Here is a 25,293-nt window from a genome sequence, read left to right as displayed (position 1 = left end):
TACCCTCTTACCTGCTCATCTGCCCCTCTGTTAATTTATCCATTTCGTGTGTGTGTTGTACTTCGTGATGAAGACGACGCGCAATCTAATCCATATATAAATGGGCAATGGCGCCTCAGTTGTATACGCTTACCGCAAAAAAAGAGTATGAGGGTTTAGGGTTGCGGATGAGGGTTTTGTATTTCACTCACTGGGCAGCGCAGCGCAGCCGGTCGACTCGGCCGGTTGAAATTTTATTGGAACCTTCAGTGCGGTAATAATGAGCAACCAATAGCAGGTAGTCAGGATGTTATAGACCAGACAAGTCAAGCCCTCGACTCTATATTTGATCGTTATTACCAATATATACACCATTTGCCGGTTGCACTGCTCGATTACACAATTGGTATCTAGAATTAGTGGTTCTGTTTTTTTATTTCTAATAGCACGTTAATCGATCGGATATATATTGTCAAAAAACGAACCGAAACAACTAGTAAAGAAGGTCATATCGCAGTATATCGAGATAACGATGTCTGATAACAGCAATAATGGTAATGATCATCCTCTATCCATTTTAGTTCCCCGGAGACGTGTTCCACCCAGTTTCAGCCAGTCATTAGATCCATTGCATCCGAATAATAAACTTCATTATAACAATTATCTATCTCGAGACACCATGATCAGTAATAATAAAGATGTATCAAGAAACAGTACTTTGAATTCGGTGGACACAATGGAATCTGTTGCATCAGAAAATAATTATGGAAAATGTAATACTAGTAATAGTACCAGTAGGAATAGTACCAGTCGAAATCATAGTCGTACGAAAGAAGAAGAAGATGATGATGAAGAAGAAGATGAAATGTATGATATCGCACTGGCAATTTTCCAGAATAAGTTTAAACGAGTTACTTTTAAAGAATATGCCGATTATTTAGGACAGAAAGAACATTATCGAATACTATGCGAATATATTCAAATGTTGAAACCTTTACCTTTGTCACTAGCTTCAGTACTCATTCAATTATCCAGTAATATATATTTTATTGCCGAGGCTCAAAATATCGATAGAATATTAGAACAGATAAGTAAAGAATGGATTGCAGAACATCCAGACACACTTTGGGATACAAATTATGAAATTGTACATATTATTCTTTTTTCCATTCTAATCTTGAATAGTGACTTACACAATGAGCATATTATTCGTGGTAAGAAGGATAAATTTTCTGCTCAAACATTTATAGAGAATACTTGGTATGCTATTGAAAAGGAAGTGAAGACTAATTACCAAGAAATCGATTTAGATAGCATCAAACAACAAGCAGCCATATTGTTTAAGGAATACTATGAAATTTTGAAGAGTAATCCATTGCCATTATTCAAGGGACCAAGACGTAGTTTCTCAAATTCTCGTAGAAATTCTTTAAACTTATCAAGAAGAAATTCACTGAGATCAATGTCCCATGTGAAGAAAATGAGTTCGGCAATGTCTGACTATGAAGACCATAATTCACGAACTGAATCAAATACAAGGACAAGATCACAATCAGTCAACGTTTCTAATACTTTATCAAGATCCAACTCTATCTCCTCAAGGAAGACAGTAAATTCAACTTTTTCGAAAGGAACTGCCAGTTGGAAATATAAACATAATCAACCTTTGCCACAATTATACATTAAACAATCCTTTGATGAGAATTTAAATCGGAAGAACAATACAATGTGGCTCATGGATTCTATCATCAAGATCAATGAAAAGGATTTGAACAAGATGACAAGGAAAAGGAATAATACTAGTCGGAATCAAGAATCTAATGGGAGCAACAATAATTTGGCCATCAACTCCGATAATGCAAGTATAACAACATCTACATCCGCAGTATCAGCTGTCTCCTCTACAGTGAAATCCCATTCAAAAGGGATTTTTAATTGGTTAAGAAGATCAAAGGGAAAAACCATGTATCATGACTCAGGTAAATCAATGACATATTTAGATAATTCCAGCAGATGGACGAATGCTAGGATACGGGTTTCTGAAGGTCGTATATTTATATTCAAGACGAATAAACCAACTATTGCGAGTAATAATAGTAGCAATAAAGATCGGCAGTCGTCTGTTGGATCAACACATAGTAGTAATATAACTCCACCTCCACAACAAAAATCTCAATCATCATCTTCAAATAACAGACTCTTCTCAAATGGTTCAACATTATCATTGCCAATGACTTCTAAAAGTTCCAACCCTAATAAAGAAACTAAAGATCAATTTCGAAATTTAGGATGTGTTGTACTGAATTTATTTGAATGTACTGCATCAGTTGTTCAAGAAAATATAATTACAGGAAACCAATCTAAAAGGGCTAATTTTACATTAACATTTCCCAAAAATCTCAATGGTGTTCAAACAACCTTGGATTTTGAGACCCCAAATTTTCAATCAGCTCATGATTTTGTAGAATGTTTGAATTTTTGGGCAGGTAGGTTAAGTCCTGTCCCTGTAGAACAATTTGAAATCGTTTCTAATGAAGAGTACGGTTGGAGTTCCAAAATTTTGGATGGTGAACACGCGACTTCACAGTCACTAAATAATGTCCATCTGTGTGAGTGGAAGCCGCTACTAACGATGGAACTATTCTATGATCATATGGATGAAATCCCTGGTAAACTTCCACTTGAACAGAAGATCGATGAATTAAAAAGCTGTACCGATAGGTTAAGTAAGTTAATTGATGAACACAACGACTTAAAACCTAAAATTATAAGCGTATGGGATCGTTCTCTCAATTTTGATAAGGTTATGGACAATTGGAATGCCAAATATCTTTTCTTGAATAGCCAATACAATAAGAGAGTAATATATTTGGTTGCTTTAGAAGAAGCTTTAAAGACTCTCCAAGACAGAGATGTTTTTGAGGAGTAATGATAATTTGTATTTGTTTGAATCTATACTATATATGTACATGAATATTTATTTACTCTTCGTATTAAATTGACTATTTGACATCGATCCATTTGGCCACTATCACACCCTATATTTAATGAGAGTCACTGTCTGTAGTTGGCTTATTAATCTTCTTGTCTTTCATTCTTTGCATCAATATTTCAAGCACCTTATCTTCACCATATTCCTGTTCATCTATCTCTTTCCATTTATCTTCAATGATACTACGTTTAGATTTACTTTTAATAATTGCTCTCTTCTTATTTTCCATACTAGCCTGTTTTAAACATTGTGATAGTGCTTCTTTCTCATTATTACAAATTCCAAGAATTCTCTTGTAATAAGCCTTTTGATGGCATTTATCCAGAGCCTGAATAAAATCGTAACATGCTATGTCAAAAACGTTACAAATGTGATATATTTGTAAAATATTGTTAGTAAAACTGGACAAAGAACGACAGCTAGATGTTCATAGAATCGTGTAAACTGATATGTTTGTGAATGAAAATGTAACATACAATGAAATCTTTCGGCTTCTAATTGAGGATGCATCTTCTAAATAGTTTTATTTGTCAGGCTTTGGTATAGTGTTGATCAGGGTCTAAATGTGTGATTATCCCTTTTGGTTCTCTGTTTCTTTTTATTGCTCTGTTTATATAACGTTATATAAAAATGTTTCCCCTTAGAGCAAATTTAACGGTAATTTTTAATTTTGACATTTTTACCTAATTAATATTTTAGAAATATCAAAATATATAACTCTGAAAGAAACTAAAGTAGACTTTGAATTTTGCAGGTAATATATATAATGGAACGACGTACAAGATAGTTTTGAGTATCCTAAATCATAGATAATGACTACAGTTTCCAATGAATTCAAAGCTCGAAGAAAGCATCAGATGCTGCGATTCTTTGGAGCAACATTCTTTACTCTTCTCTCCTTCAGATTAATGTTAAAGCAACTGCAAACACCCAAATGTATGTGTCTACATTATTGGTTGAGAAATATTCCAATTCCAATTTTAAATAATTTGATAATTTATCCAAGTTACTAACAAAATTACATACATATTTATAGATATCCCTAGTTTGTTCCAGCAAAATGTGAAACAACTGCCATCTGCAAAGAAACAAAATGTTGGTAAGTCATTAGGAGGAACAGTAGGTATAACACTTGGAGGATTCCTTATGGGAATTACAGGTACATGTTGGTCGTCTGATATATCAACGCTTGATGAATTTAAGGAAAAATTTCATGGTATAGATGATCACCCAAAAGTGAAGTGATGGATTCAGTAGAACAACATTGATTCTTTAGAATTAGACCATATTCCTTTAAATAATTTCCTTATTTATATACTGACATATTTGTACATAGAGTAATAATACGGCATTAACATAAGCACAATCATAAATATTGTGAGACTATCATTTAATATGTTGTAGTTCCTTTGCCGTATTATTGGTTAGCCCTTCAAATTTTAGTCTTACGCTGAAGCCGAGTAAGATACGGAGAGGACGGTATCTTCGTTGTCTACATTGTAGAAGGAAAGAACTTTTAACACAAAGGAAGTTGGTCAAACTAAGGTAAAGGGATAAGAAGAAAGAGGACTTTAACTAACTGAAGCCTACATTATAGGTTATTCGAAATATTAGGTAGTTATTTGTTATTGTCATATTTTTTGCTAAAGTATTGTATCAGCACCCCCAAAAAATACGAAAAGAAAATATGTCCAATCACACTGAAGAGATTGATCAATTCATTACCATGACAAATGCCTCTCGTAAGGTAGCAACTGAATATATCACGACATTCGGTGACCTTGAGAGTGCTATTGAAGGATATTTTGCAGCCCAATCAAACGAAGTTCTTTCTTCATCGGATAATGATAGAGAAGCTACCAATGATACAACAAGATCAGTGGAGTCATATAGTGAACGTCCATTGGGAATCGAGCGTTCTGGTTTACAATCATCTGGTTCTAGCAACTATCCATCGAGGAAAAATAAAAGCAGTTCTGATAACAACAGTAAATTCATGTCGTTTAGCGATATGGTGAGAAATAATGCAGATGATGAGGATGATGAGGATCGTCCTAGAAATACTTTTGCCGGTGGTGAAACTTCTGGTTTAGAGGTTACCGATCCAAATGATTCGAATTCTTTAATAAAAGATTTATTAGAGAAGGCTAAAAGAGGTGGTGAGAGAGCAACTAGTGGTGCTTTTGACGATAATGAATCAAGCCAACCTGAAAGGAATCAATTTGAAGGAAGAGGGTATAGATTAGGTTCTGTAGTCGATGCACCAAGTCCTGTTGTTGAAGATAATTCTCCAATGGTATCTACTAAGAAAGAAAAGGTGAAAAGAGAGATTACTTTTTGGAAAGAAGGGTTCCAAGTTGGTGATGGTCAATTATACAGATATGACGATCCTAAATATGCGCATTATCTTCAAGAATTAAATCAAGGTCGAGCACCATTGAATCTCTTAGATGTTGAATATGGACAAGATGTTGATGTTGCTGTTTTCAAGAAGTTAGATGAATCATATAAACCTTCGAAGACTCCTCAGGTAGCTTTTCACGGTAAGGGTCAAAGACTTGGCTCTCCAATACCTGGAGAACTTGAAGAACCTACTTTTACTCAGCCTGTTAAGGTCCATAATTCAAATGATGATAAACCAGCATCACCACAAGAGTTAGAGAAGGAAAAAGCAGAGATTAAAGGTGATACATCTGTTCAAATTAGGTATGCTTCTGGTAAGAGAGAGGTTTATCGTTGTAACAGCACCGATACGGTTCAATCGTTATATGATTATGTGAAGCAAAACACATTAGATCAATCGAGAGCATTTACATTGAATCATGCTTTCCCAGTCAAGGTTATTGATCAATATGATTCTACTATTGCAGATGCCAATTTAAAGAATTCTGTAGTGGTACAAAGGTGGGTTCTTTAATGTGGAATGACTAGTTGATAAATTATTTTTGGTTACTGCTAGGACTTCTATCGTATACATATATAATACAGTGAATAGATCATATAATTTTTTTTTACATAGAACATAGATTAAAATATAAAAGAAATAAACAATAAAGAAATATTAAACAGTTTGATTACTTTAACTTTATTGCACATTAGAATGTATGTTGTCAAACATATATAACAAAATTCAGTAAAGTTTCAAGTCACCAGTGATTTGATCTAATACTGATTTTGGTGCAGGACCTATACCTAGTACAGTAGCACTACCTGCAGCAATTTGTGTTCTGCCAGCATCATGGATTACTACGGCATTTACATCTAATGATAATGCCTTTGCATATAATTCATCCATCATCTCTTTATTTTGACATTTTAATGTAATCTTTGCTTGACCACCATGCAGCCATCTGTTGGTTAAAAGAGGATTATATGATTTCTTTGATGGATCTGTAGCTATCAAACGGAAGCATCCAAGAGCAGCATGAGCACATTGGGCTGCAACTTTACCTTTCTCCATCTTCAAATCAGTTCTTATGACCAAAGCCATTCTAACTTCACCAGGGATATCATTCAAGGCCAAGGATTCAATTTCATAATCAGATTCTTCTTCAGATTCTTCTTCTTCCTCGCTATTAAAGGCTTCTTTATCGGTAACATGATCAGTACTCGTAGCAACGTTTTTATTACCTTTCTTTGGATGCAATGGTTTGTTTTCTTCTTGACCAGATAGTTGAGGTATGGTTTGGCCCAGATAAAAACCAGTAGCTAACGCAACAAAGGCGATACTAAAATACGCCGGTATATTGCTGTTTAAATTACTCATTTGAAATGGTTTGATATATTCAAATAGATGAAAGCAGATGGTTATTGACCTGATTCATTCAGATCTAATACATTCATATATGTATAGTGTCCGACCAACATTTTCAATGACTGAGAAATTTAATCTGATCGAATTTTTCAACTTTCGTACAGTGAAAAAGCGAGGGAAACAAATTTAGACAACAAGCAATGGGAGATGTCCTCAAGGTTCATTACGATGGAATTAGATTCGCATTGAAAACTTTGATTCGATAAGGTATGCTTCTTACAATTTAGTAAGGTATGTATATATTAATTAATGACATATGATCGTACAGCTTCTATAACTCACTGTGAAGTGTGGTAATGTTTTCTTTATGCCATATCTTGAGTCGAGAACCATATTAAGAAAGTTGTACAGCTATGGTGGTAACAGTTCCATAACTCTTATTTGTTTTTCAAATTTATCAAAACATCACTATCTTTTTTTTTCAGAAAATACTGTACTAATTACAATGTCCCTATTCGAAAGGTATATTGAGCATCCAACATACTAAGAAGCCATCCACATCAATAAAATTTCCATATTAAAAATGTAGAACTTGAAGGATTAGCATTTTATAATTGATTCAAATACAATTGAGAACAGAGGCGTTGGAATATGGTGTCAAGTAAATATAAGAAAAACAGAGTAGGTGAGATTAATCCTATCTGTCATACTAGCGTTTCCATTATACAAAATCTGTCGTTGTGCGGTAATTAAAGGAAAGCCCGAGATATTTATGTATATATTGGCATTATATAATATCGGATTTCTTTAGTTTTACTTTTTTTCCTGAAGTAACAATATTTGAAAAAAGGGGATAATAATAGATTACACAATTTTAATATAATCTAATTTAATTAAGAGAACCGCTGAAAAATAAAATTAGTTTTATGATTACAATTACAAAACCTATATTATAGTATTATTGCTATCATAACAATTATTTTCATATTAATCGAAAACTGAAGCATTTCAAAAGATATTAAGAAAAATTTAGGATGGGACAAATACTTTCTAATCCAGTTATCGACAAAGAAAAAAGTGAAGGATCTGATGGGTTTACAGCTTTCGGATTATGTACCATGCAAGGTTGGAGAATGTCAATGGAGGACTCCCATCTTACAGAGCCTGATATACTCGATTCCAAACAAGAAGATCAATTAGCATTGTACGCTGTATTCGATGGGCATGGTGGGGGCGGGGTATCTACGCGATGTAGTACAAGGATGACCTCCTTAATTAGGCATTTAGTCCACCATGCATCTGATTACTATATGACTGTTGACAAGAAGGCAGTTAATTATGGTAAGTTATTAATAAAGGCTTTCTTAGAGATAGATGAAGACATTAGTAAAGATCAAGAATTGGTTAGAGAACAAAGTGGTTCGACGGCAACCGTAGTACTCATCTCAAAGAAATTAAACAAGGTTATATGCGCCAATGCTGGTGATAGTAGAACAGTGTTATCCTCAGATGGGTTAGCCAAGGCATTATCCTTCGATCATAAACCTAATCTAACCAATGAAATCGGTAGGATTGTTGCAGCAGGTGGTTATATTGAAATGGGGAGAGTCAATGGTAACTTAGCTTTATCTCGTGCTGTTGGAGATTTCACTTATAAAGGTGACACAACCCTTCCTCCACAAGAACAAATTGTCACTGCGTTTCCTGATATTATGGAACATACTTTGGATTATAAAAGCGATGAATTTGTAATCTTAGCATGTGATGGTATTTGGGATTGTTTATCATCCCAGGATTGTGTCAATTTAATACATTTTGGTATTAATAAAGGAAATATGGCCCTCACAGATATTTCCGCTAGAATAATTGACGTTTGTTGTGCTCCTACAATTGAAGGGACAGGTATTGGTTGTGATAATATGAGTATCACTATTGTGGCATTATTAAAGGATAATGAATCTCTAGATCAATGGTTCCAACGGATTAGAATGAAGAATATACGTGATGTAATATCATTTGAAGAAAAAAGAAGGAGAATATTTTCACAATATTTACCAAAGGATCGTACTCAACTCTTTGCTATTACTACTCCAACTAATGAGGTTCAAGAGACACGTGAATTGACACATGAGATTAATCCGAGGTACCAAACAATTGCAGATGAAACACAACAATTTGGTAATCCAATGAAAACCGAATTAGAGGTTGAAAATGACAATAGTATTGCAAATAAAGAAATACCTATACCTAAACCTAAAAGAGGTTCCTTGGATCTATTTGAAATAGAAAAGAAAATTGAGGATGGTATTAAGGAGAAACAGAAAATTGGACAAGATAATGAGAATAGAAATAATGATAATGATAACGAGAAAAGAGGTAAGACCCACGAGAAACATTCGATTTTTAATCCTACGACACTTGGTAATATGCTAACTTCTTTTACAACTGCTGCCATTGGCGAAGCTGCTCCATTTCTTAGTGAAGAAGAAGAAGAAAGTGAGAAAGAGACTCAACAGAGCAAAAAATAATGTATAGCATCGCAAAAATAAAAAACAAAAAGATTAAACTACGTACTAAATAGTAATAACAATACACATACTGCTCCCTCTAATTATTTATGAAATATATATATTACCATAATATCATCGAGATTAATTATGTTAAAATATGTATAAATATATCTGTATCTTTACAAACAGCTCAAAATGTCAATCTGATTGAAATCATATCATTAAATATCTATAATCTATAATCTATATATGTATATATATATGTCATTGAATGTTTATGATTTATGCTCCATATATAGAACAACTAGTTTCCCATACTTGATCAACAACCTCAGATAATGGAAGGCCTTTGATGTTAGCAATAACTGTAGCGACTTGTTCCATTGTACAAGGTTCATTCCTCGATTTGATCATATAATTATTCCATTCATCTTCCTCCATTTTGCTTAACTTATCTCTCTTGACAGATTTATATGGTAATGGTTGATAATCTTTTAAATATTTAGAAGCTTCGTGAGTTCGTCTAATTTCACACCATGGAGCATCTGTCTCCAGAAGTAATCTATCTAGTGGTACTCTCTTAACAGATTCGATATTTTCTTCTAGTCTAAATGAAGCACCATTCATTCCAATATAGCAGTTTGGAGACAATGAAAGTAAGTTCTCTAAGTCGCTGAGTGAATCAGTAAATGAATGTACAACAAATTTTTTCGAAGATGGTAATTTATAATGAATCGGTTCTTTACTACTAATAATATCCTTTAAATTGAATTTATCATCATTATCATGGAATCCATTAATAAATTTCTTTAATATAGTAATAAAATCATCACAACAGTTTCTCATATGAAGAAATAAAGGAATTTCCTTATTTTCTAATAAACAACATAATTTCAATTGTTCTTCAAAAAATATTAATTGTAATTCTTTACAAGAATAATGGAAACGATCATAATCAAGACCGATTTCACCAATTGCTCGTAAATCTGGATCATTTAATTTTGTAGACATAAGTTCATATAATTCTTTCAATTTCTTTGAGGCAAATTTTGTATCTTTATTCAATGATTCATAAAGTTCATGATTATAATTTTCATCATTTGATGGGTTATCGATTGTACTTGATGAATCTATACTCTCTAAATTTTCTACAAATTCATTTACACAACATGGATGTACACCAATTGTGTAATATAACTTCACTGGAGAGGTATCCTTTAAATTATCCTTCAATTCAACTACTTGTTTTGATTCTACAATTGAGGAACCTGTCAATAAAGTAACTTTGACGTGTCTCTCCTGGGCTCTATACAAAATGTTGGATATATCAGGATTATGATATTTTTTACCATGGTATACACCTTGGAACATTGGATCGGATAGGTTAAACCCTATATCGTAATATTTCATTCGAGGTAAATATCTTGGTATCTGGCGTACTGTACTATTATACATCAGTAAACTAAATTGTCACTGATATCGCTCTATATATATAAATTATAAATCAAGAAAATACTATTATAGCTTTCCCTTTCATGCATTTCTTATACTTGAATATTACCTCTTTAAAGAATAAACCTTACGACATCTAAAAACTAATCTGTAAGAAAATAAATAAAATAAAAAAATGTTAATAAATAATGAGCCATTTTTCAATATTGTTTCTTAAATTGGGAACGGCGGAACAACTAAGAGACACCCACACATTACACCCAACGAACTCTAAAGGACCCTTCCATATAAGTGTGTACGATAAAACAAACTATTGGTGGAAGCTATTTGATGACAAGAATTTAATGGTTATAACAATAAAGATTATCAATCTCATTTTGTTGTAAGTTGGTGAAACTACTGATGCCAATATATGTATATATATATTTTAAAATCTAAAAACAGAAGGAAATATGTTTCTAAATATTGCTGACCATATTTTAAGTTTGTGAAGACGACTAATAGGAAACCACACTATTCTTTTCTTAGTGTAAGATAGTTTAGAAACATAACATCGAGCTCTGACAATGTTCACTATACGTATATCATCAAACTATATAAGAAGTAAAAGAACTAGAACACGCATGATTGGTATATAAGTTTAAATACTCTTTGGGAAGATTGAGAATGTTTTCTATATTTATCAAGAATTTCCTTTATATTTTTACCTGTTTCAAATACAAGGTTATACCAGAAAAGGATTTGAACATTCCTGCTAAAACAAACAACCAAACAAAGATATACACCCAATATTGAATTAGGGTATCCTTTTTCCCCACATTATATAATTTAATACAGATTTAAAATAAAATTGTCAACGCAAATTTGCCTCTCCCAAAAGAAAACCAAAATATCTTTACCGCCGAAGAAGTCCTCTTGTAATCGTTTTTGCCTTGCTTATTGTGCGCAAAATTGCATAATGCCCAAACGGAACAAATTTGCAAATGTGCGTTTTGTAAAGTTGCGGAAGAAAAGAAAAATTTGCGTTCTCTCTATATTTCCTTATGCTAAAAGGAACTCAAAAAGGAGTTTTCGTGCAAATTATTCTATTTCCGTGTGAATTAGCGTTGGGAGGGGCGTCTATAATTGACAGTGGTCCCTTCTTGAGTGCCCTCCCCGTTGAGCTAGAAAAACAAAAAACAAAATTAGTTAGTATGCGAAATAGTTTGAACGGACAGCGCAAATTTTGAACTGCTATTTGATTCTATTTGAACTCTATTTAATTTTTACATACACAGACCCACAGTATAGTAGTTAGTATGGCGGGGCCAGAGAGGTCCCTTCTCTCCATCAGCGTTCGTTGTGTCCATCAGCTGTTCCGTTTCGTCTCTTGCGGCTCACGCTCACACACAAACAATATAATATTTAATTATTCCTCATCCGACAAACAGCCCACCGACCGCAGCAAATGATAGACAGACAGAGAGATGAAAGAATAACAAAACAGACAAAAAAACTAAATGAGAAGTCTTGACGAAAAAACCCATCGCTCATTATCACATCATCCATCGGTCATCGCAAAAATATATTGGCCGTCATCACACACTGTAGACTTACTATTTATCAATACATATATTTCTGTAACTACAGACCACATATCATTAAAATAGTATAATAACTCTTTTTGATAGAACGTAAAAATTTAAATATAATACATATTAGAGTTTAGTAAAGTTAAGTGATATACATAGATATAGTTTAATAACGATATTTTTTGTTTTATCGACGTATTACAACTCACTGAAGAATTTTTTTTTTTTTTTGCACTCATCACCAAAACAGAAAGAAGAAGAAAAAAAATTGTAACATATAACGTTGTCAAAATCCTGTATTACAAGATATTATCAACTACCATATTATTATTTGTACTATCTACCATTAGAGAATCATAGATAACAATAATCTATAATTTCTCTGCCCATAATAGTATTGTACTTTTTTCTTTTACTGATAGTTGAAGTCATACCAAAAAAAAAATAAAACAATTTTGAATTTACAGTTCCTATTTGTTTTTTGGTTATAATATTAAATTTTGTTTCTGTTTTTTACCATTGATCTATTCAAATAGGTTCATGTTCCTATAAAGTTTCCAAATCATTATATTTATATCTACTGAATATTATTCATACAGTAATAACAATACAATACAACACTATCTATCGTAAAAAAAAAGAATAGATATATATATATTATTTTAGAAAGGAATAACCATTTGAAATAATATGCCTTCTTCAAAATCTACATTTTCAACAATGGCATCACATTCAACATCGACGATTTTAAATAATCATCCACATCCACATCCACATCCACAATTGCATAATCAAAATCATGCTTTGAATAATACTTTACCAAGTCCCGGTAATATGGCAAATTTTCATTCAAATATGATGAAGAAAAAAGATATTATAAATCACGAACCTACTTTATTATCAAGAAGTAATACTGTTTCTTCGCCATCTCCTTCTTCTGCAACTTCGCCTTCTACAGCAGTATCATCATCGATGTCTTCACCTACTACAAACCCAAACTCTATTAAAGAAGTAATCATAAATCCAACTGATATGACTAATAATCGAATTAATGAGGTATCAAATCCTGTCTCTGGTATACAAAAAGTTGAAGAGGTTAAATTGGTTAATTATTCTAATGGTACAACTCCTAACAGTGCAGGTAAGAACCCTTCATCGTGGGATCCACAGGATGATTTGTTATTACGTCATCTAAAAGAGATAAAGAAGCTTGGATGGAAGGATATTTCTCAATTTTTCAATAATAGAACACCTAATGCATGTCAATTTAGATGGAGAAGATTAAAATCTGGAAATCTAAAATCTAATAAGACAGCTTTAGTTGATGTTACAGATTATACTGCTGTGATTAAAGCTTTAAATGAAGGAAAATTAAATGAATACAAATTGATGGACGTTCCAGCAACTGCTAATAATGAATCAAAACAAAAGCCGCTAAGTGTTAGCGATAATAATACTGATATGATATCTCCTAGAAAGAAATATGAAGAACTCAAATTTTCTTCAATGACAAATAAAGGAAATAATTATCAACAAACGATTGCTTCGAACAATTCATCACCTTCTAAGGAATCATATGCCTCAAAGTTTATTTCGAGCACTAATTTATCATATTCTCCAAACGATAATATCATCGATAATAATCAACATACTAGTAATATCAATTTCGGTAATGAATCCTTTACAAAACAATTTAAACCACAAAGTCAAGGTAAGATCCCTCAAATGGAGCAACTGAAAACACATAGTAATATTTCCTCAACACATTCTAACACCAATAGTAAGAAATTCATTAAACCGAGATCATTTTCACATTCTGTTACAAGACCTAAACTTCTTGCTAGTATGAAAAATTCAGTATCAAATATCAATAATGGTGTTTCTACTGTATCTAATGAAGAAGAGAACGTTGGTTTTATTCCAAAGATTATTGTAAGATCAAGACGTAGTTCTTTAGCTGTGCCTGTTCTGCAACAAAATCAAATCACGAATCAACCTCAATCTCATCAAAATTCAAATATGCTGTCTCCTTCAGCTTCCTATTCGAATATTGCTAATGCTCTAAACACTACTTTGGTCACATCTAAATCGAGGAAAAATTCGATATCACTGATGTCAAGACGATCATCGTTTAACGTTACAAGTGGAAATTCATCAAGAAAGCAGTCTATTATATCAACAGCAGTTTCAAACTCCATTTCTAGTCAATTTCCGTTGGCTCCACATCCTACCAGTGACGTTCATTTAAATGTTCAATCCATGAAACAAAGAAAAGATTCAGCATATAGGAAGGATTTTCATAATATGAATACCATGGTGTCAAATCCAGAACATAGTTTCCCATCCACGTATGGGTTTGTTGACGCACCGTCATCGAATACACGTCGAAAATCATCGATTACTGGAGTTAATATGCATTCAATTTCTAAAGATATCCCATCTGTGTCCGAATGGACAAATCAAGAAGATGCGATAGTATTGGAATGTCATGGAAGAAATCTGTCTTGCAGAGAAATGTCAATTTTATTAAATAATAAATCAGAAAATGAAACTCAATGGAGATTAAACTATTTAAAGGGCATTGGAAATGGAAGTAAAGGGAACTCGGCCGAAACTGAAAATGTGGACCCATTACACATGGGCCATGTATCCAATTCATATACTGGGACAGAATTAGGAAAAAAAGACCAAATCAATCAACCACTGAATACCCATCTACCTAGCATAAATAATATACTTAATGATGCAAACTAAAATAAAAGGACACAATATACCCCCACATTAGATGTTCTCTATTAGGGGACCAAAATCAATGAAATACAGAAAGAAGATAATAATATTCTAAATTTAGGACAAGACTGAAACATATAGTCTCTAGTATGCAAAAACGTATTTCATTTTAACTATTATTGAATCATAAAATTTCAATAGCTTGCAATTGTTGATAATTAGAGAGATCCCAATATGATAATACATAACATACAAAAATATGTATTGATCAGACCTTTACATTTAGGCAACCTGTAATGCATATTGGCAGAGAAGTGTATTGTGTAAGTATATACATTTATTTACATGGAATTAAAACCTATATATCATCGTAGCCTTTATAAATGAGAATAACTAATATTAGAAGGCAGGTAACCTTCTTAATTCTTTATTAAATAATGTTATTGGTTACAGATGTTATGCGTTTATATAATTTTATATTAATTATAATTATCATCGGTTAATATTATATTCCATATCCACTTCATCGTCGTCATCATCACCATCGCCATCGCCATCGTGACTTGCATTATAATCTTCATCATTGCTGTTAGATTCATCAATATTTCCTAAAGTTGACATATTCTCATCAACATCTATATCTTCATTTTTATTCTCAATTCCTGAGGAAATTGATCTTTGGATTGAATCTGTATAATTAGACTTTGTGACAGGTAGTTTAGATTTTACCCCAGGAACGAATGGTTTTATCAAACAAGATTGCCAATGGTCATTTAGATCAACAGTAAAAGTTTTGTGGTCTTCTGTACAAGTTATTCTACTTTTAATTTTGTTCAATAAAACATTTTCCATATCTTGTCCATCTGCTACGTCATCCGTCATGTGGTCTATCATAACCGTAAGATGTTCATTAAACACATCCGAATTATGGTAATCGACATTCGCAATTGACTTTAAAATTTTACTTGTCTGTGAATCGAGGTTACTATTATTGCTAACGGCATTTATTCCACAAGATGGACCAAATACAAGTGGTTTCCATAATAAATTCTCTATCTTGATATGCCATATCATTTTCTGTCGCCATTTTTCATTGACATCTTCAATATAAGACCAATTTCTGATAGCAATAATAAATTTAGATTTATTGGCCAGTGTGAATAAAACGTCTAATTGCTCCAAACCAAAGACTACATCTGTAGCTGTGAAACCAGTAATAGTAGATAATTCCTTTAATGAAATATTTATTGATGCATCGCCATTGAAGTTTAATTGACGCAAATTTAATAGAGTTTCTGCCAACTTACATTTCCAATAATATCTATATGTGAGTAGCCCTAAATCTGAAAGGGGTTTCTCAGGAGTACCAACTTTAAATTCCCTCCTTGATAAAAGGTAAGAGAATTCCATCAATAAATTTCCGAAGCCCTGTCTTCTGAAGGTAGGCAATGTTAGAATACAACTAAGGTTATAATCAGTAGAATTTAATTTTTCTTTGGAAAAATAGCCTACTAAATGGTTTTCAGAATATAATACATAAAATACAAATGGATCTACCTCATAGAATAATGTTTTTGATCTAAGAAAAAGCATTGACAACAGACAAAGATTCCTACAATATGTTTGATTTTCTCTTCCATCTATTTCAAATAACCTAATTGATTTGTCTCGGTAGATTACTGACCCTGGAGGTGCGAAATGGGAGGAACATTTTTGTTTATGGCGCCAATATTTAAATCTCGAGGAGCAATATGACAAGCAGTTTTCACATATGAAAATTATAGATTCACTATTGACATGTTCAGGATAAGGACTTGGATAAAGGGTTTTAATTTCGTTATTATTTATGCAGATTGCTTTTACTTGCGATTTCGCAACAAAAGGTGAGCTCTTTGTTTCCCTTTTAAAATCGAAAGTATAAGTCGATAAAATATTACTATTAATGTATTTTGTTGCGCTAGATTTAGCAAGTGTGCTTGCAAATATTTTACGATCATTTGTTTCGGGTTTCGTGCGATCAATAGAGTATTCCTTTTTGGTAGAATAGATGGACTTATAAAGAACATCACGAAATTCAGAATCTACCTTGGTGTATCGATGAGGCACTATATGTGTATTATTTTCATGAAATACAAAATCATTACTTAGTAATCTGTTAAAATTTAAAAATTTCTGAGGATTATATTTAATTTTCACAGATTGCAGGAATTGAATGTATTTTGATTCATAATTCATCTCTCTACTATACAGGAATTCTATATTTGGGTTCAATTGGTTGGCCTCGGATCTATTATGTGGTAATACCCAATGTTCAGTAGTTTCAGATTCAGAATCATTTGTAGCATTTCTTTCAAATGAAGGTTCTGCCAGATATTCTGTGGTATCCTTTGGGGTAATATTTGAGGTTATCTCATCCCTATCGTTTAATTGAAGTTGCCGCGTTAATTGTGGCACATTGATCTTCTGTAATGATTTATCTCTGGGATTATGTAAGGATCTCTTTCTAGCATGTAATCTGTCTTCTAAAGAAACTGTCCTCGATCTCAATGTTCTTTTCACTTCGTCATTTGCATCTCTATTTATTGTTCTATTTCGGAGATGTCTCATTGTATCATTGGAACTTGTATATGATGTTGTTGTTTTATTGATTGAAAAAATAAAAAGAAAAATCCTAGAGTTAAATCGAAGGATATATTTGGATGCAAATTTAATTGGCAACTGAAGGCAGTTCTAACAATAGGGATAAAATTCAGTTTTGTTGTTGTTCCGCTGACTATATACCATTATTTCCTTTGAAATAATGGTATAGTGTTGTTGTTTTGTTTACTTTTCGCATGAAAACTAAAATTTGTATAAAACGCGTTGAACGGCGCATCCATCGCCATTGAGATTTGATAAAATTATTATTGATGAGATTCAATCCTGTTGATCACAGGAAGTTTAACTTTATCAGATGTTTTCCTATTAATTTAGATGTTGTTCTATTTTATATTTTTACGTTAGTTTTATAAGTTTATTAAAATTATACATTGGCATTTATATCGATATATACATATAATTGGTAAAATAATATATATTGGTGAGGGATGTGCGTGTGTCTTCATCTTTCGTTATCGTAATCATTAAATATCATAAAAGTGTTGCATTAGGAAAATTAACAAGGTTGACATGAAAATGTGAGGCATTCTATTTGTACGTTAATTGCAAATAAAATGTGTCGTGTTGTTATCATTGTCACGTTAAACTACATGATTAAAGCAAAGTATTCATACGAAACGCCATGGCTAGTAATTAAGATCGTTTCAATAGTCGTAGGAGTCAGGGAAAGAAATATTTTAAAAAAAAGGTTAAGGATCATTAACCCAGTCAATCATCTATAATGATTGAAGTTTTGAGTATTTGCCAAATTAAAATGCAAAAAAGGCTTGTAGCTTAATTTGAGGTAAATGAATGTTTTACAGTGAATGTCCGTAGTTTTGTCATAAGAATTAGCACATTATTGATCTTCTTTATTGTTTTTGCATCTACCACATACTTCTCTTTACATTGGATGTACTGTTATTGCTATTATTATTATTTATCGTACCAGAAACATCTAATCCACTCAAAGATCTACTCAAATGGTGTTCTAATCCACTATCAAGGCCAATTCCAGATGTGGTGCCATAAATAATATCGGCATTACTGTTATTATTTGCATTTAGAAGCATATTAGCTGAATCATCATGGAAGGATTGAGCTGAAAAATTAGACTGTATAGATCCGCTAGTATTTTGTTGTAATAAAGGATGGTCTGAAGAAGTTGGGATGATTTGATCATGAAGTTGGGAAGGTGAGGAGGAATTGTTATGTAATGATGATAGGATTCTTTGAGTTGTAGCAGTTTGAGATGATGGGTTGTTAGTTGCCATATTAGAATTTCTCAATAGTGGGTTAGATGAGTTCAATAATTGCGTGTTGGATGAATAACCTGATGGGATTCTGGCTGATGGAGTTAACGGGTTGGGTTGTCTTAAAAATGCCTGCTGTTGAGCAGATTGCGAAGAAGTGGTAGATGATGGTAGTGGTTGTTGTGATTGGCTATTAGACCCAGAAAGTAGAGGAGATTGTAAAGAAGGGTTTGAGCCTTGAGCTTGATCATTACTATAGAAACTACTTGGGTATGCAGGAGTTGGTGAAGCAATACCTTGAGCTTGATTCAAAACGCCTCTTGATAAAGTTTGAGCTTGTTGAGCTGCAACAGTCTGTGCTAACAAAGATGCAGTACCGTTGGTGTTCAAAATTGAAGAATTGTGAGATATAATACTGTTATTATCATTGGCATTAGATGCAGCTGCAGCTGCTGCGGATGCATGAGCTTGTAATAAACTAGTGTACGAGTGAGATCTATTTAATGAACCACCAGTAGAATTTGGTTGTAATGGATGCATGATAGGCATTTGACCTTGTTGTTGCAAATGGGATTGCAAACTAGCTTGGTCTAAGAATTTCCTCTTGATAACGACAAATCTTGGATCGTACACTTCAATCAAGTTCAAGTAAGAACAAAGAACATTAATTACACGTTTGTAATTTGCACTAAGTCCAATTGGGTAGGCTAATTCATTGTAATACTTTTCTCTATCTCTAAACAACAATAATTGAGAATAAATTTCCAAAGTGTCTGGATCATTGAAATCCAATTGTTGTGGTGGGATTGGCACTGTTGATGAAGATGGTAAGGGGGCGTAGTAACGTTCGCCACTAGAATTTGAGTTAGATTGACCATTATTGTTGCTATTATTATTGGTAGCGACATTTTGAGAACTTCCATTGTTTTGAACATATCCAAAAGGTGGAATTTGTTGTTGATGAGATGATGATTTTTGTGGTTGTTGTGATTGGGATTGGTACTGATATTGTGATTTCTGAGAGTAGAATGAATTAGAGGTACTTTGTTGAGCTAGAGCATTTGCACTGCCATGATTATTATTCATGTTATTGTTGTTGTTATTAGTAGTATTACCAGTCTTGTTACCATTCATTAAACTTGAAAATATTTGATGACTAACTGTAGCTGCATTATTATTTCCATTAGCTAAATTTCCGTTGGACATGTTATTGTTGTTTTGATTCAAACTAACAGATGACATTTTTCCTAACGAATGTAATGATAAATTGGAGATTGTTCTATGTTGTTCTTCAAGTTGACCTCTCTTTTCACGTTTTTCACGTTCAATTCTTTCTCTTTCAGCTTGTGGTAACATTTTCTTATATTCAACTTTCAATTTTCTGCCATTAATCTCTTTACCATTTAAATTACTGATAACATCCAAGGTTTCTTCAGCAGTAGTGAAATTTGCAAATGCTAAACCTCTAAAGATTCCATTATCAAAATGATAATTAAAAGCGTATGGTAGAGGCAAGTTCATTTCATCGATAATATCTAGTAATTGTTCCTTTTTGATTGCAAATGGAATGTTTTTAATTACAATAGCATTGGGGATTATATCATCATTTAGTCTATCGTTTTCATTCATTGAGTTAACATTGTTATTCTTTACAGTACTGTTATTATCGTTATCGTCATCTTCATCGTCATCATCGATTTCCTTTTCAGAAAGTTTTTCAAGTTGTGCTTGGTCAAATTCATCAGCCTCATTTTCATTAGAGACATCAATACCATTGTTCTCCAGGATTGGAGTATCCAACTCATTGGAATTTAAATATTGTGAGTCTTCGTTATTACTCATTATATCTATTAATAATATAGGTAGTGTTTTCTGATAAATTTATTATTGATAAGGTTTCGTAATAGGTTTAAAAGTCTATAGTGTGGTTTTTTCAGAGATATTGGGTACGTCTTTTGAAATTTTCTTTACTTTTTTTAGGTATTGATTTTGAAAAAATATGTTTAATCAGAAAGTTATTATTAGTTCAAATATTCACAAATTAAAATAATTTTCGTTAAAAATTAATTAAGTCCTTGAAAAGAAGATGTGGAATAAGATATGATATAGTAAGTGATATTAATAAAGATTCTTCTTTGTGAGTTGGCAATACTAAATTAACTTGCAATTGTTCTTCGATGTGGTCTTATTGTCCCAAGTGATATAATAGGAGTTTTCAAAGGGGAAATAGGAAGAGGAGGAATAGCCGGTATGTTTTGTTTTGTTCTGTTTTCTTTGTTCAATAAGGTTGTTGTATTGGTCTCCTTATAGCCTCATTTATCTTTTACATTTACCCATCGCATAAAATTTCAAATTTTGTGAATTTTTTTTACTTTTTGAATTTTGTTGCGAATGTTTTTTTTTCTTCAGAAATTTTTCATTATTTTTGTTTGTTTGTTTTCTGAGAAATTGCGGAGGGAGATGAATGTATGGCGTGGATCCTCTCGTCGAAAGTGACTGGGTTTTCATTTTGACGTCGATGACATAATTATTTTAATGACATAATGGGAGTAGATATGTTAATAAGTTTTGTTATTAGCAATTATTTTGATTTTAAACAGTGCATGGTCGTTATAGAAGTGGTATTAATATTCTATAAACCAGGTTGGTTTATTAAGTAGTTTGAATATTAAAAAATATTTTTATTAATTAGTTTAAATTTGATAAATTTTAGATATAGGTTAAATCTTGCAGTCGAAAATTAAGTTATGGTAACACATACGAGTATCTGGGTTAAGAAAAGCATACTGATATTATACGTCTGCATACGTTACAAAACTATCAAATTTAATTCTTGGTTAACAGATGAATGCTTCCTATAAGGAACAAATCATCTAAAAATATTTTCTTTTGGAGAATTGAATATGATCAATTTACTAAAAGTTCATCACAATATCCAACCTATCAAGCTTTTGAACTTTTTCTATATACATATATAAAGGTTTCTTTTCCAAATTTCTCTTTTACAGATCAATCAATTAACCCAATATTATTGCACAGTAAGGTTGGTTGCCTTCATTAAAAATCCGAGTCCTTCGATGACTGTAAATAAAACAGCAAATATGACTAACGTAAAATTTTTAAGATTCCTTAATTAGATAGGGAACTTTTTTGCATGGATATGTTGTTATTCAACGGAATAATGACCATTCGTTTTGGGTCACAATTATTAATAGCTTCAGTAGTTGAGTTAAAGATATTTCAAAATCATACCAAAAATCATACTACCGGGATATTGTAGCATTGAATTTTTAATATACTAACCACCAATTATCTGTTGTTCTAGCATTGTGGATTAGAATGGGTTCAACTATTGGTGACGTAGTGACTGGAATATCTATATTACCTAAATTTGGATCCGCAAAAGCGCCCCCTCATATTATTGATTATTCATCATCAAGTATCATTGATGTATCTCATAAATGTTGATGTACGAAAACAATTTAGGTTTTATTATATATATATATATATATATTATTGAAATTTCATATTTAAACTAAACATAAAGAGTTAATTTATAGTTGATGAAAAGGTTACAGTTGATCTTAATCAACAACAGCCTGTCTCAGTGGTACATGACTTACCACAGTTTGGACATTTTCCATCGAGACAACTAGAGGAACAATCAGCGCAAATACATGAGGATTTATTGCCACAGCACTTACCACCGTTGGAACACTTGCCGTCAGTGCAACACTTGGAGCAGTCGTCGCAGGTACACTTGGAAGATACACAGCACTTACCACCGTTGGAGCACTTGCCGTCAGTACAACACTTGGAGCAGTCGTCGCAGGTACACTTGGAAGATACACAGCACTTACCACCGTTGGAGCACTTGCCGTCAGCACAACACTTGGAACAATCGTCACAGATGCACTTAATAGTCACACAGCACTTGCCATTGGCAGCTTGCTCGATGGAAATACAGCACCTGGTGGCCTTCGTGCAACTGCCTTGTTCACAGGAACAAGAGGTAGCAGGCACAGGTTGAGCAACTGGCTTGCAACAGCAACCAACTTGAGTGGTTTGTTTGTTTGAATTTGAGGAACACATGATAGTAATTTTGATTTGTTTAGGGTTTGTTATTTTTGTTTTGTTTTGTTTTGCTTGTTTTGATATTGGTATATTTCCAACGTAGCAACACAAAACAATCGAACACAACCAGTTCTCCCAATGTTGCAACACCACCTCCTTTATATATGTTTTCCAAAAGGAACGCTCCTCCAGAAGTGCTTATTGCTGACACCTAGGCACCCAGCATCGCTGCTATTATTGCTGACATCTGATGGCATCAAGGGAAAACACCCTTTAACGGTATTATTGCTGACAGCAGCAAAATCCGCGAAAAATATTTATTCGAAGCGATTTACGCTGGTCGCTGCGCGCGTTTCTGACAGCGATCGCTCTTTGGCAGACTCTCCTGAAAGAGATATAAGGGACTTGGCTGTGGAACGGAAATCACAAACGTCAGCAAAAAGCCCAGCGATGCCAACGATGCCAACAGAGTACGGCCCTACCAGTGAGACGGGACCCCACGACCACTATACACTTAGCCGGAGTTACTAATTGATATTACGTTGTGATATTTTACATTGCTACAGACTCTACGTATTTCCATGAAGCAAAAATCGCTTCCTATTCTGGTCTGCCCCTCTTGCGGGACCTGTCGCTGTGATGGCTCGAGTCCCTGCCGTGCTTCTTGTTGTGATATTCACGGGCCTCATTACGGTCGTGACGCTCACTACCTCCAGAGGTTACCGCTGGTCTCTCCACCGCCGGGAACAACTCGCGCTCTTGGTCCTTCACAAGCCCCTTCCAGTCCCATCTCTTACGCACATACTTCTCCAGTTGCCAGTTCTTCCACACCTGTCTGCCGTAGGTACTGTTCTTCACCTTCTCAGACTCACCCACAAGCGCACCGGCAATTCTCTCCTTGTAGAGCATCAGCTTCGCCGTGAAGTTCCATAACTTGTCCATGATGTGCGAACCGTACGCATTGCATGCCATGTTCACAACATCCTTACAGAGGACGTTCAACAGACGTCTCCGCTGGATGATCTCAACACGTTTGGGGTCCAGAACACTCTCCACAACATGCGAAAACACACCGTGGAAACACATCTGCAACAGTCTCTCCTCTGGCAAAGCAAGCATACTCTCAACGGTGACATCCAGGAACTGTTGGTCGTACGCAATAAGCTGTTCCAAGAATATAGATCTTCTTCTCTCCTCCGCAGTAGGCCAGTCGTCACGGGTGTTCCCCAGAGTAGACGAGCTCAGTTGCAAACAACTCTCCAGGACATTCCTCTCCTCTTGCTCGGCTGGGTAGTATTTCTTCAGCAATTGACTGATAACTTCGTCTCTCAGATAACTGTCCTGGCCATTACTGGCATTGATGATCGCAGTGCCGAAATCGATATTCGAGTTAAGCAGCACGCTCAACTCAGGAACAATGTCGTCCAGGATCTGTCTTATCTCCTTGCCCTTGAGGTGCAACAACAACGCCTGCACAACAAATGCACCAGTGGTGTCTCTCTTTGCCAGCTTCACAACACGCTCTCTCATGTACAGCCTGTACAATCTCTCCACGTACTTCTGTCTACCGTACCCAATCACGTTCTGCAAGAAGTGCGACCCAACGGCATCGGACAACAGGTACTCCACAAAGGACTCCTCCTTGGCGTCCCTCTCGTCGTTGGTGTTGAAGATCAGTCTCCAGAACGACCGGTCCCTGTCGAAGATACCCTCGACCTGGATGATCAGCTGGATCACAGGCGAGGCCACCTTATCGACACACAGTTCCCTGAACTTTGTGATCGCTGATGGACTCACATCGGCACGCGATGTTACCTCTCCAGCGAACGACTTGTACAGGCCGGACACCAGCGCACGCAGTTCCAGCTTGAAGGACTCTGGTGTCTGGTATGTCTTGTTGAACTCATCGTTGTCCTTGATATCGATCATCTTACGCGCAATCTTCGACCTCTTTGAACGCAGGTTGGAATTGCTCTGAGTACTACTTGGCAGCAGCTTTGAGGCTAGGATCAGGATCACCAATCTCAACGTGTGCGACCCGTACTGGTCCGACATCAGTGGCTTGGCGTGCGGCTTCAGCTCGTTCAGCATGAACAAAAACATGTTCTCCATGGAGCCATACTCCTCGTCTCCATCACCATTATCACCGGAAGTGGCAGTGCTGCCTTCATCGAAGCTTGGTGTCAGCAGCTCCTTCTCGACTAATGCGGCGGAACGTACCAGCAGCGTCTCCAGGACATGGGAGGCGTACTTGTGGCAGGCCATACCGAAGAAGTTCCCGTTGAACGCTTTGAAAAGCCCCTTCAGCTGCGAGTCGTCACAGTCCAGGATCAATCTCTCC

The 25,293-nt window shown here is 34.3% G+C and overlaps 10 protein-coding genes across 10 annotated transcripts; 4 read left to right on the top strand and 6 right to left on the bottom strand.

Moving 5' to 3' along the window:
• Window positions 1-511: 511 nt before the first annotated feature.
• YEL1 (Arf family guanine nucleotide exchange factor YEL1) lies at window positions 512-2,908 on the top strand (the record flags this gene model as incomplete). Its single annotated transcript, XM_041548943.1, has 1 exon — window positions 512-2,908. The coding sequence occupies one exon, from the start codon at window positions 512-514 to the stop codon at window positions 2,906-2,908; it is 2,397 nt and encodes a 798-aa protein (XP_041404877.1).
• A 115-nt stretch (window positions 2,909-3,023) lies between these two features.
• Window positions 3,024-3,481, bottom strand: CMC2 (Cmc2p; the record flags this gene model as incomplete). The annotated part of the gene is made up of 2 exons (XM_041548942.1): window positions 3,024-3,319; window positions 3,448-3,481. The coding sequence occupies 2 exons, from the start codon at window positions 3,479-3,481 to the stop codon at window positions 3,024-3,026; spliced, it is 330 nt and encodes a 109-aa protein (XP_041404876.1).
• A 1,177-nt stretch (window positions 3,482-4,658) lies between these two features.
• On the top strand, window positions 4,659-5,888 carry SHP1 (protein phosphatase regulator SHP1; the record flags this gene model as incomplete). The annotated part of the gene is made up of 1 exon (XM_041548941.1): window positions 4,659-5,888. One exon carries the CDS (start codon window positions 4,659-4,661, stop codon window positions 5,886-5,888), a length of 1,230 nt encoding a protein of 409 aa, XP_041404875.1.
• A 213-nt stretch (window positions 5,889-6,101) lies between these two features.
• Window positions 6,102-6,737, bottom strand: PTH2 (aminoacyl-tRNA hydrolase; the record flags this gene model as incomplete). Its single annotated transcript, XM_041548940.1, has 1 exon — window positions 6,102-6,737. One exon carries the CDS (start codon window positions 6,735-6,737, stop codon window positions 6,102-6,104), a length of 636 nt encoding a protein of 211 aa, XP_041404874.1.
• Window positions 6,738-7,759: 1,022 nt separating this feature from the next.
• PTC3 (type 2C protein phosphatase PTC3) lies at window positions 7,760-9,253 on the top strand (the record flags this gene model as incomplete). The annotated part of the gene is made up of 1 exon (XM_041548939.1): window positions 7,760-9,253. The coding sequence occupies one exon, from the start codon at window positions 7,760-7,762 to the stop codon at window positions 9,251-9,253; it is 1,494 nt and encodes a 497-aa protein (XP_041404873.1).
• Window positions 9,254-9,517: 264 nt separating this feature from the next.
• Window positions 9,518-10,690, bottom strand: KABA2_02S05588 (3'-5'-exodeoxyribonuclease; the record flags this gene model as incomplete). Its single annotated transcript, XM_041548938.1, has 1 exon — window positions 9,518-10,690. One exon carries the CDS (start codon window positions 10,688-10,690, stop codon window positions 9,518-9,520), a length of 1,173 nt encoding a protein of 390 aa, XP_041404872.1.
• Window positions 10,691-12,948: 2,258 nt separating this feature from the next.
• TOD6 (Tod6p) lies at window positions 12,949-15,012 on the top strand (the record flags this gene model as incomplete). The annotated part of the gene is made up of 1 exon (XM_041548937.1): window positions 12,949-15,012. The coding sequence occupies one exon, from the start codon at window positions 12,949-12,951 to the stop codon at window positions 15,010-15,012; it is 2,064 nt and encodes a 687-aa protein (XP_041404871.1).
• Window positions 15,013-15,480: 468 nt separating this feature from the next.
• Window positions 15,481-17,595, bottom strand: SAS3 (histone acetyltransferase; the record flags this gene model as incomplete). Its single annotated transcript, XM_041548936.1, has 1 exon — window positions 15,481-17,595. The coding sequence occupies one exon, from the start codon at window positions 17,593-17,595 to the stop codon at window positions 15,481-15,483; it is 2,115 nt and encodes a 704-aa protein (XP_041404870.1).
• Window positions 17,596-18,512: 917 nt separating this feature from the next.
• Window positions 18,513-20,720, bottom strand: PIN4 (Pin4p; the record flags this gene model as incomplete). The annotated part of the gene is made up of 1 exon (XM_041548935.1): window positions 18,513-20,720. The coding sequence occupies one exon, from the start codon at window positions 20,718-20,720 to the stop codon at window positions 18,513-18,515; it is 2,208 nt and encodes a 735-aa protein (XP_041404869.1).
• A 1,746-nt stretch (window positions 20,721-22,466) lies between these two features.
• KABA2_02S05500 (uncharacterized protein) lies at window positions 22,467-22,970 on the bottom strand (the record flags this gene model as incomplete). Its single annotated transcript, XM_041548934.1, has 1 exon — window positions 22,467-22,970. One exon carries the CDS (start codon window positions 22,968-22,970, stop codon window positions 22,467-22,469), a length of 504 nt encoding a protein of 167 aa, XP_041404868.1.
• Window positions 22,971-25,293: the final 2,323 nt, after the last annotated feature.

The sequence above is a fragment of the Maudiozyma barnettii genome (genome assembly GCF_903064755.1).
Source record: "Maudiozyma barnettii strain CLIB 1767 genome assembly, contig: KABA2_02, whole genome shotgun sequence".
Lineage (NCBI taxonomy): Eukaryota > Fungi > Ascomycota > Saccharomycetes > Saccharomycetales > Saccharomycetaceae > Maudiozyma > Maudiozyma barnettii.
Note: the sequence above shows the minus strand (reverse complement) of the source record. Positions and strands in the feature narration are given on the sequence as shown.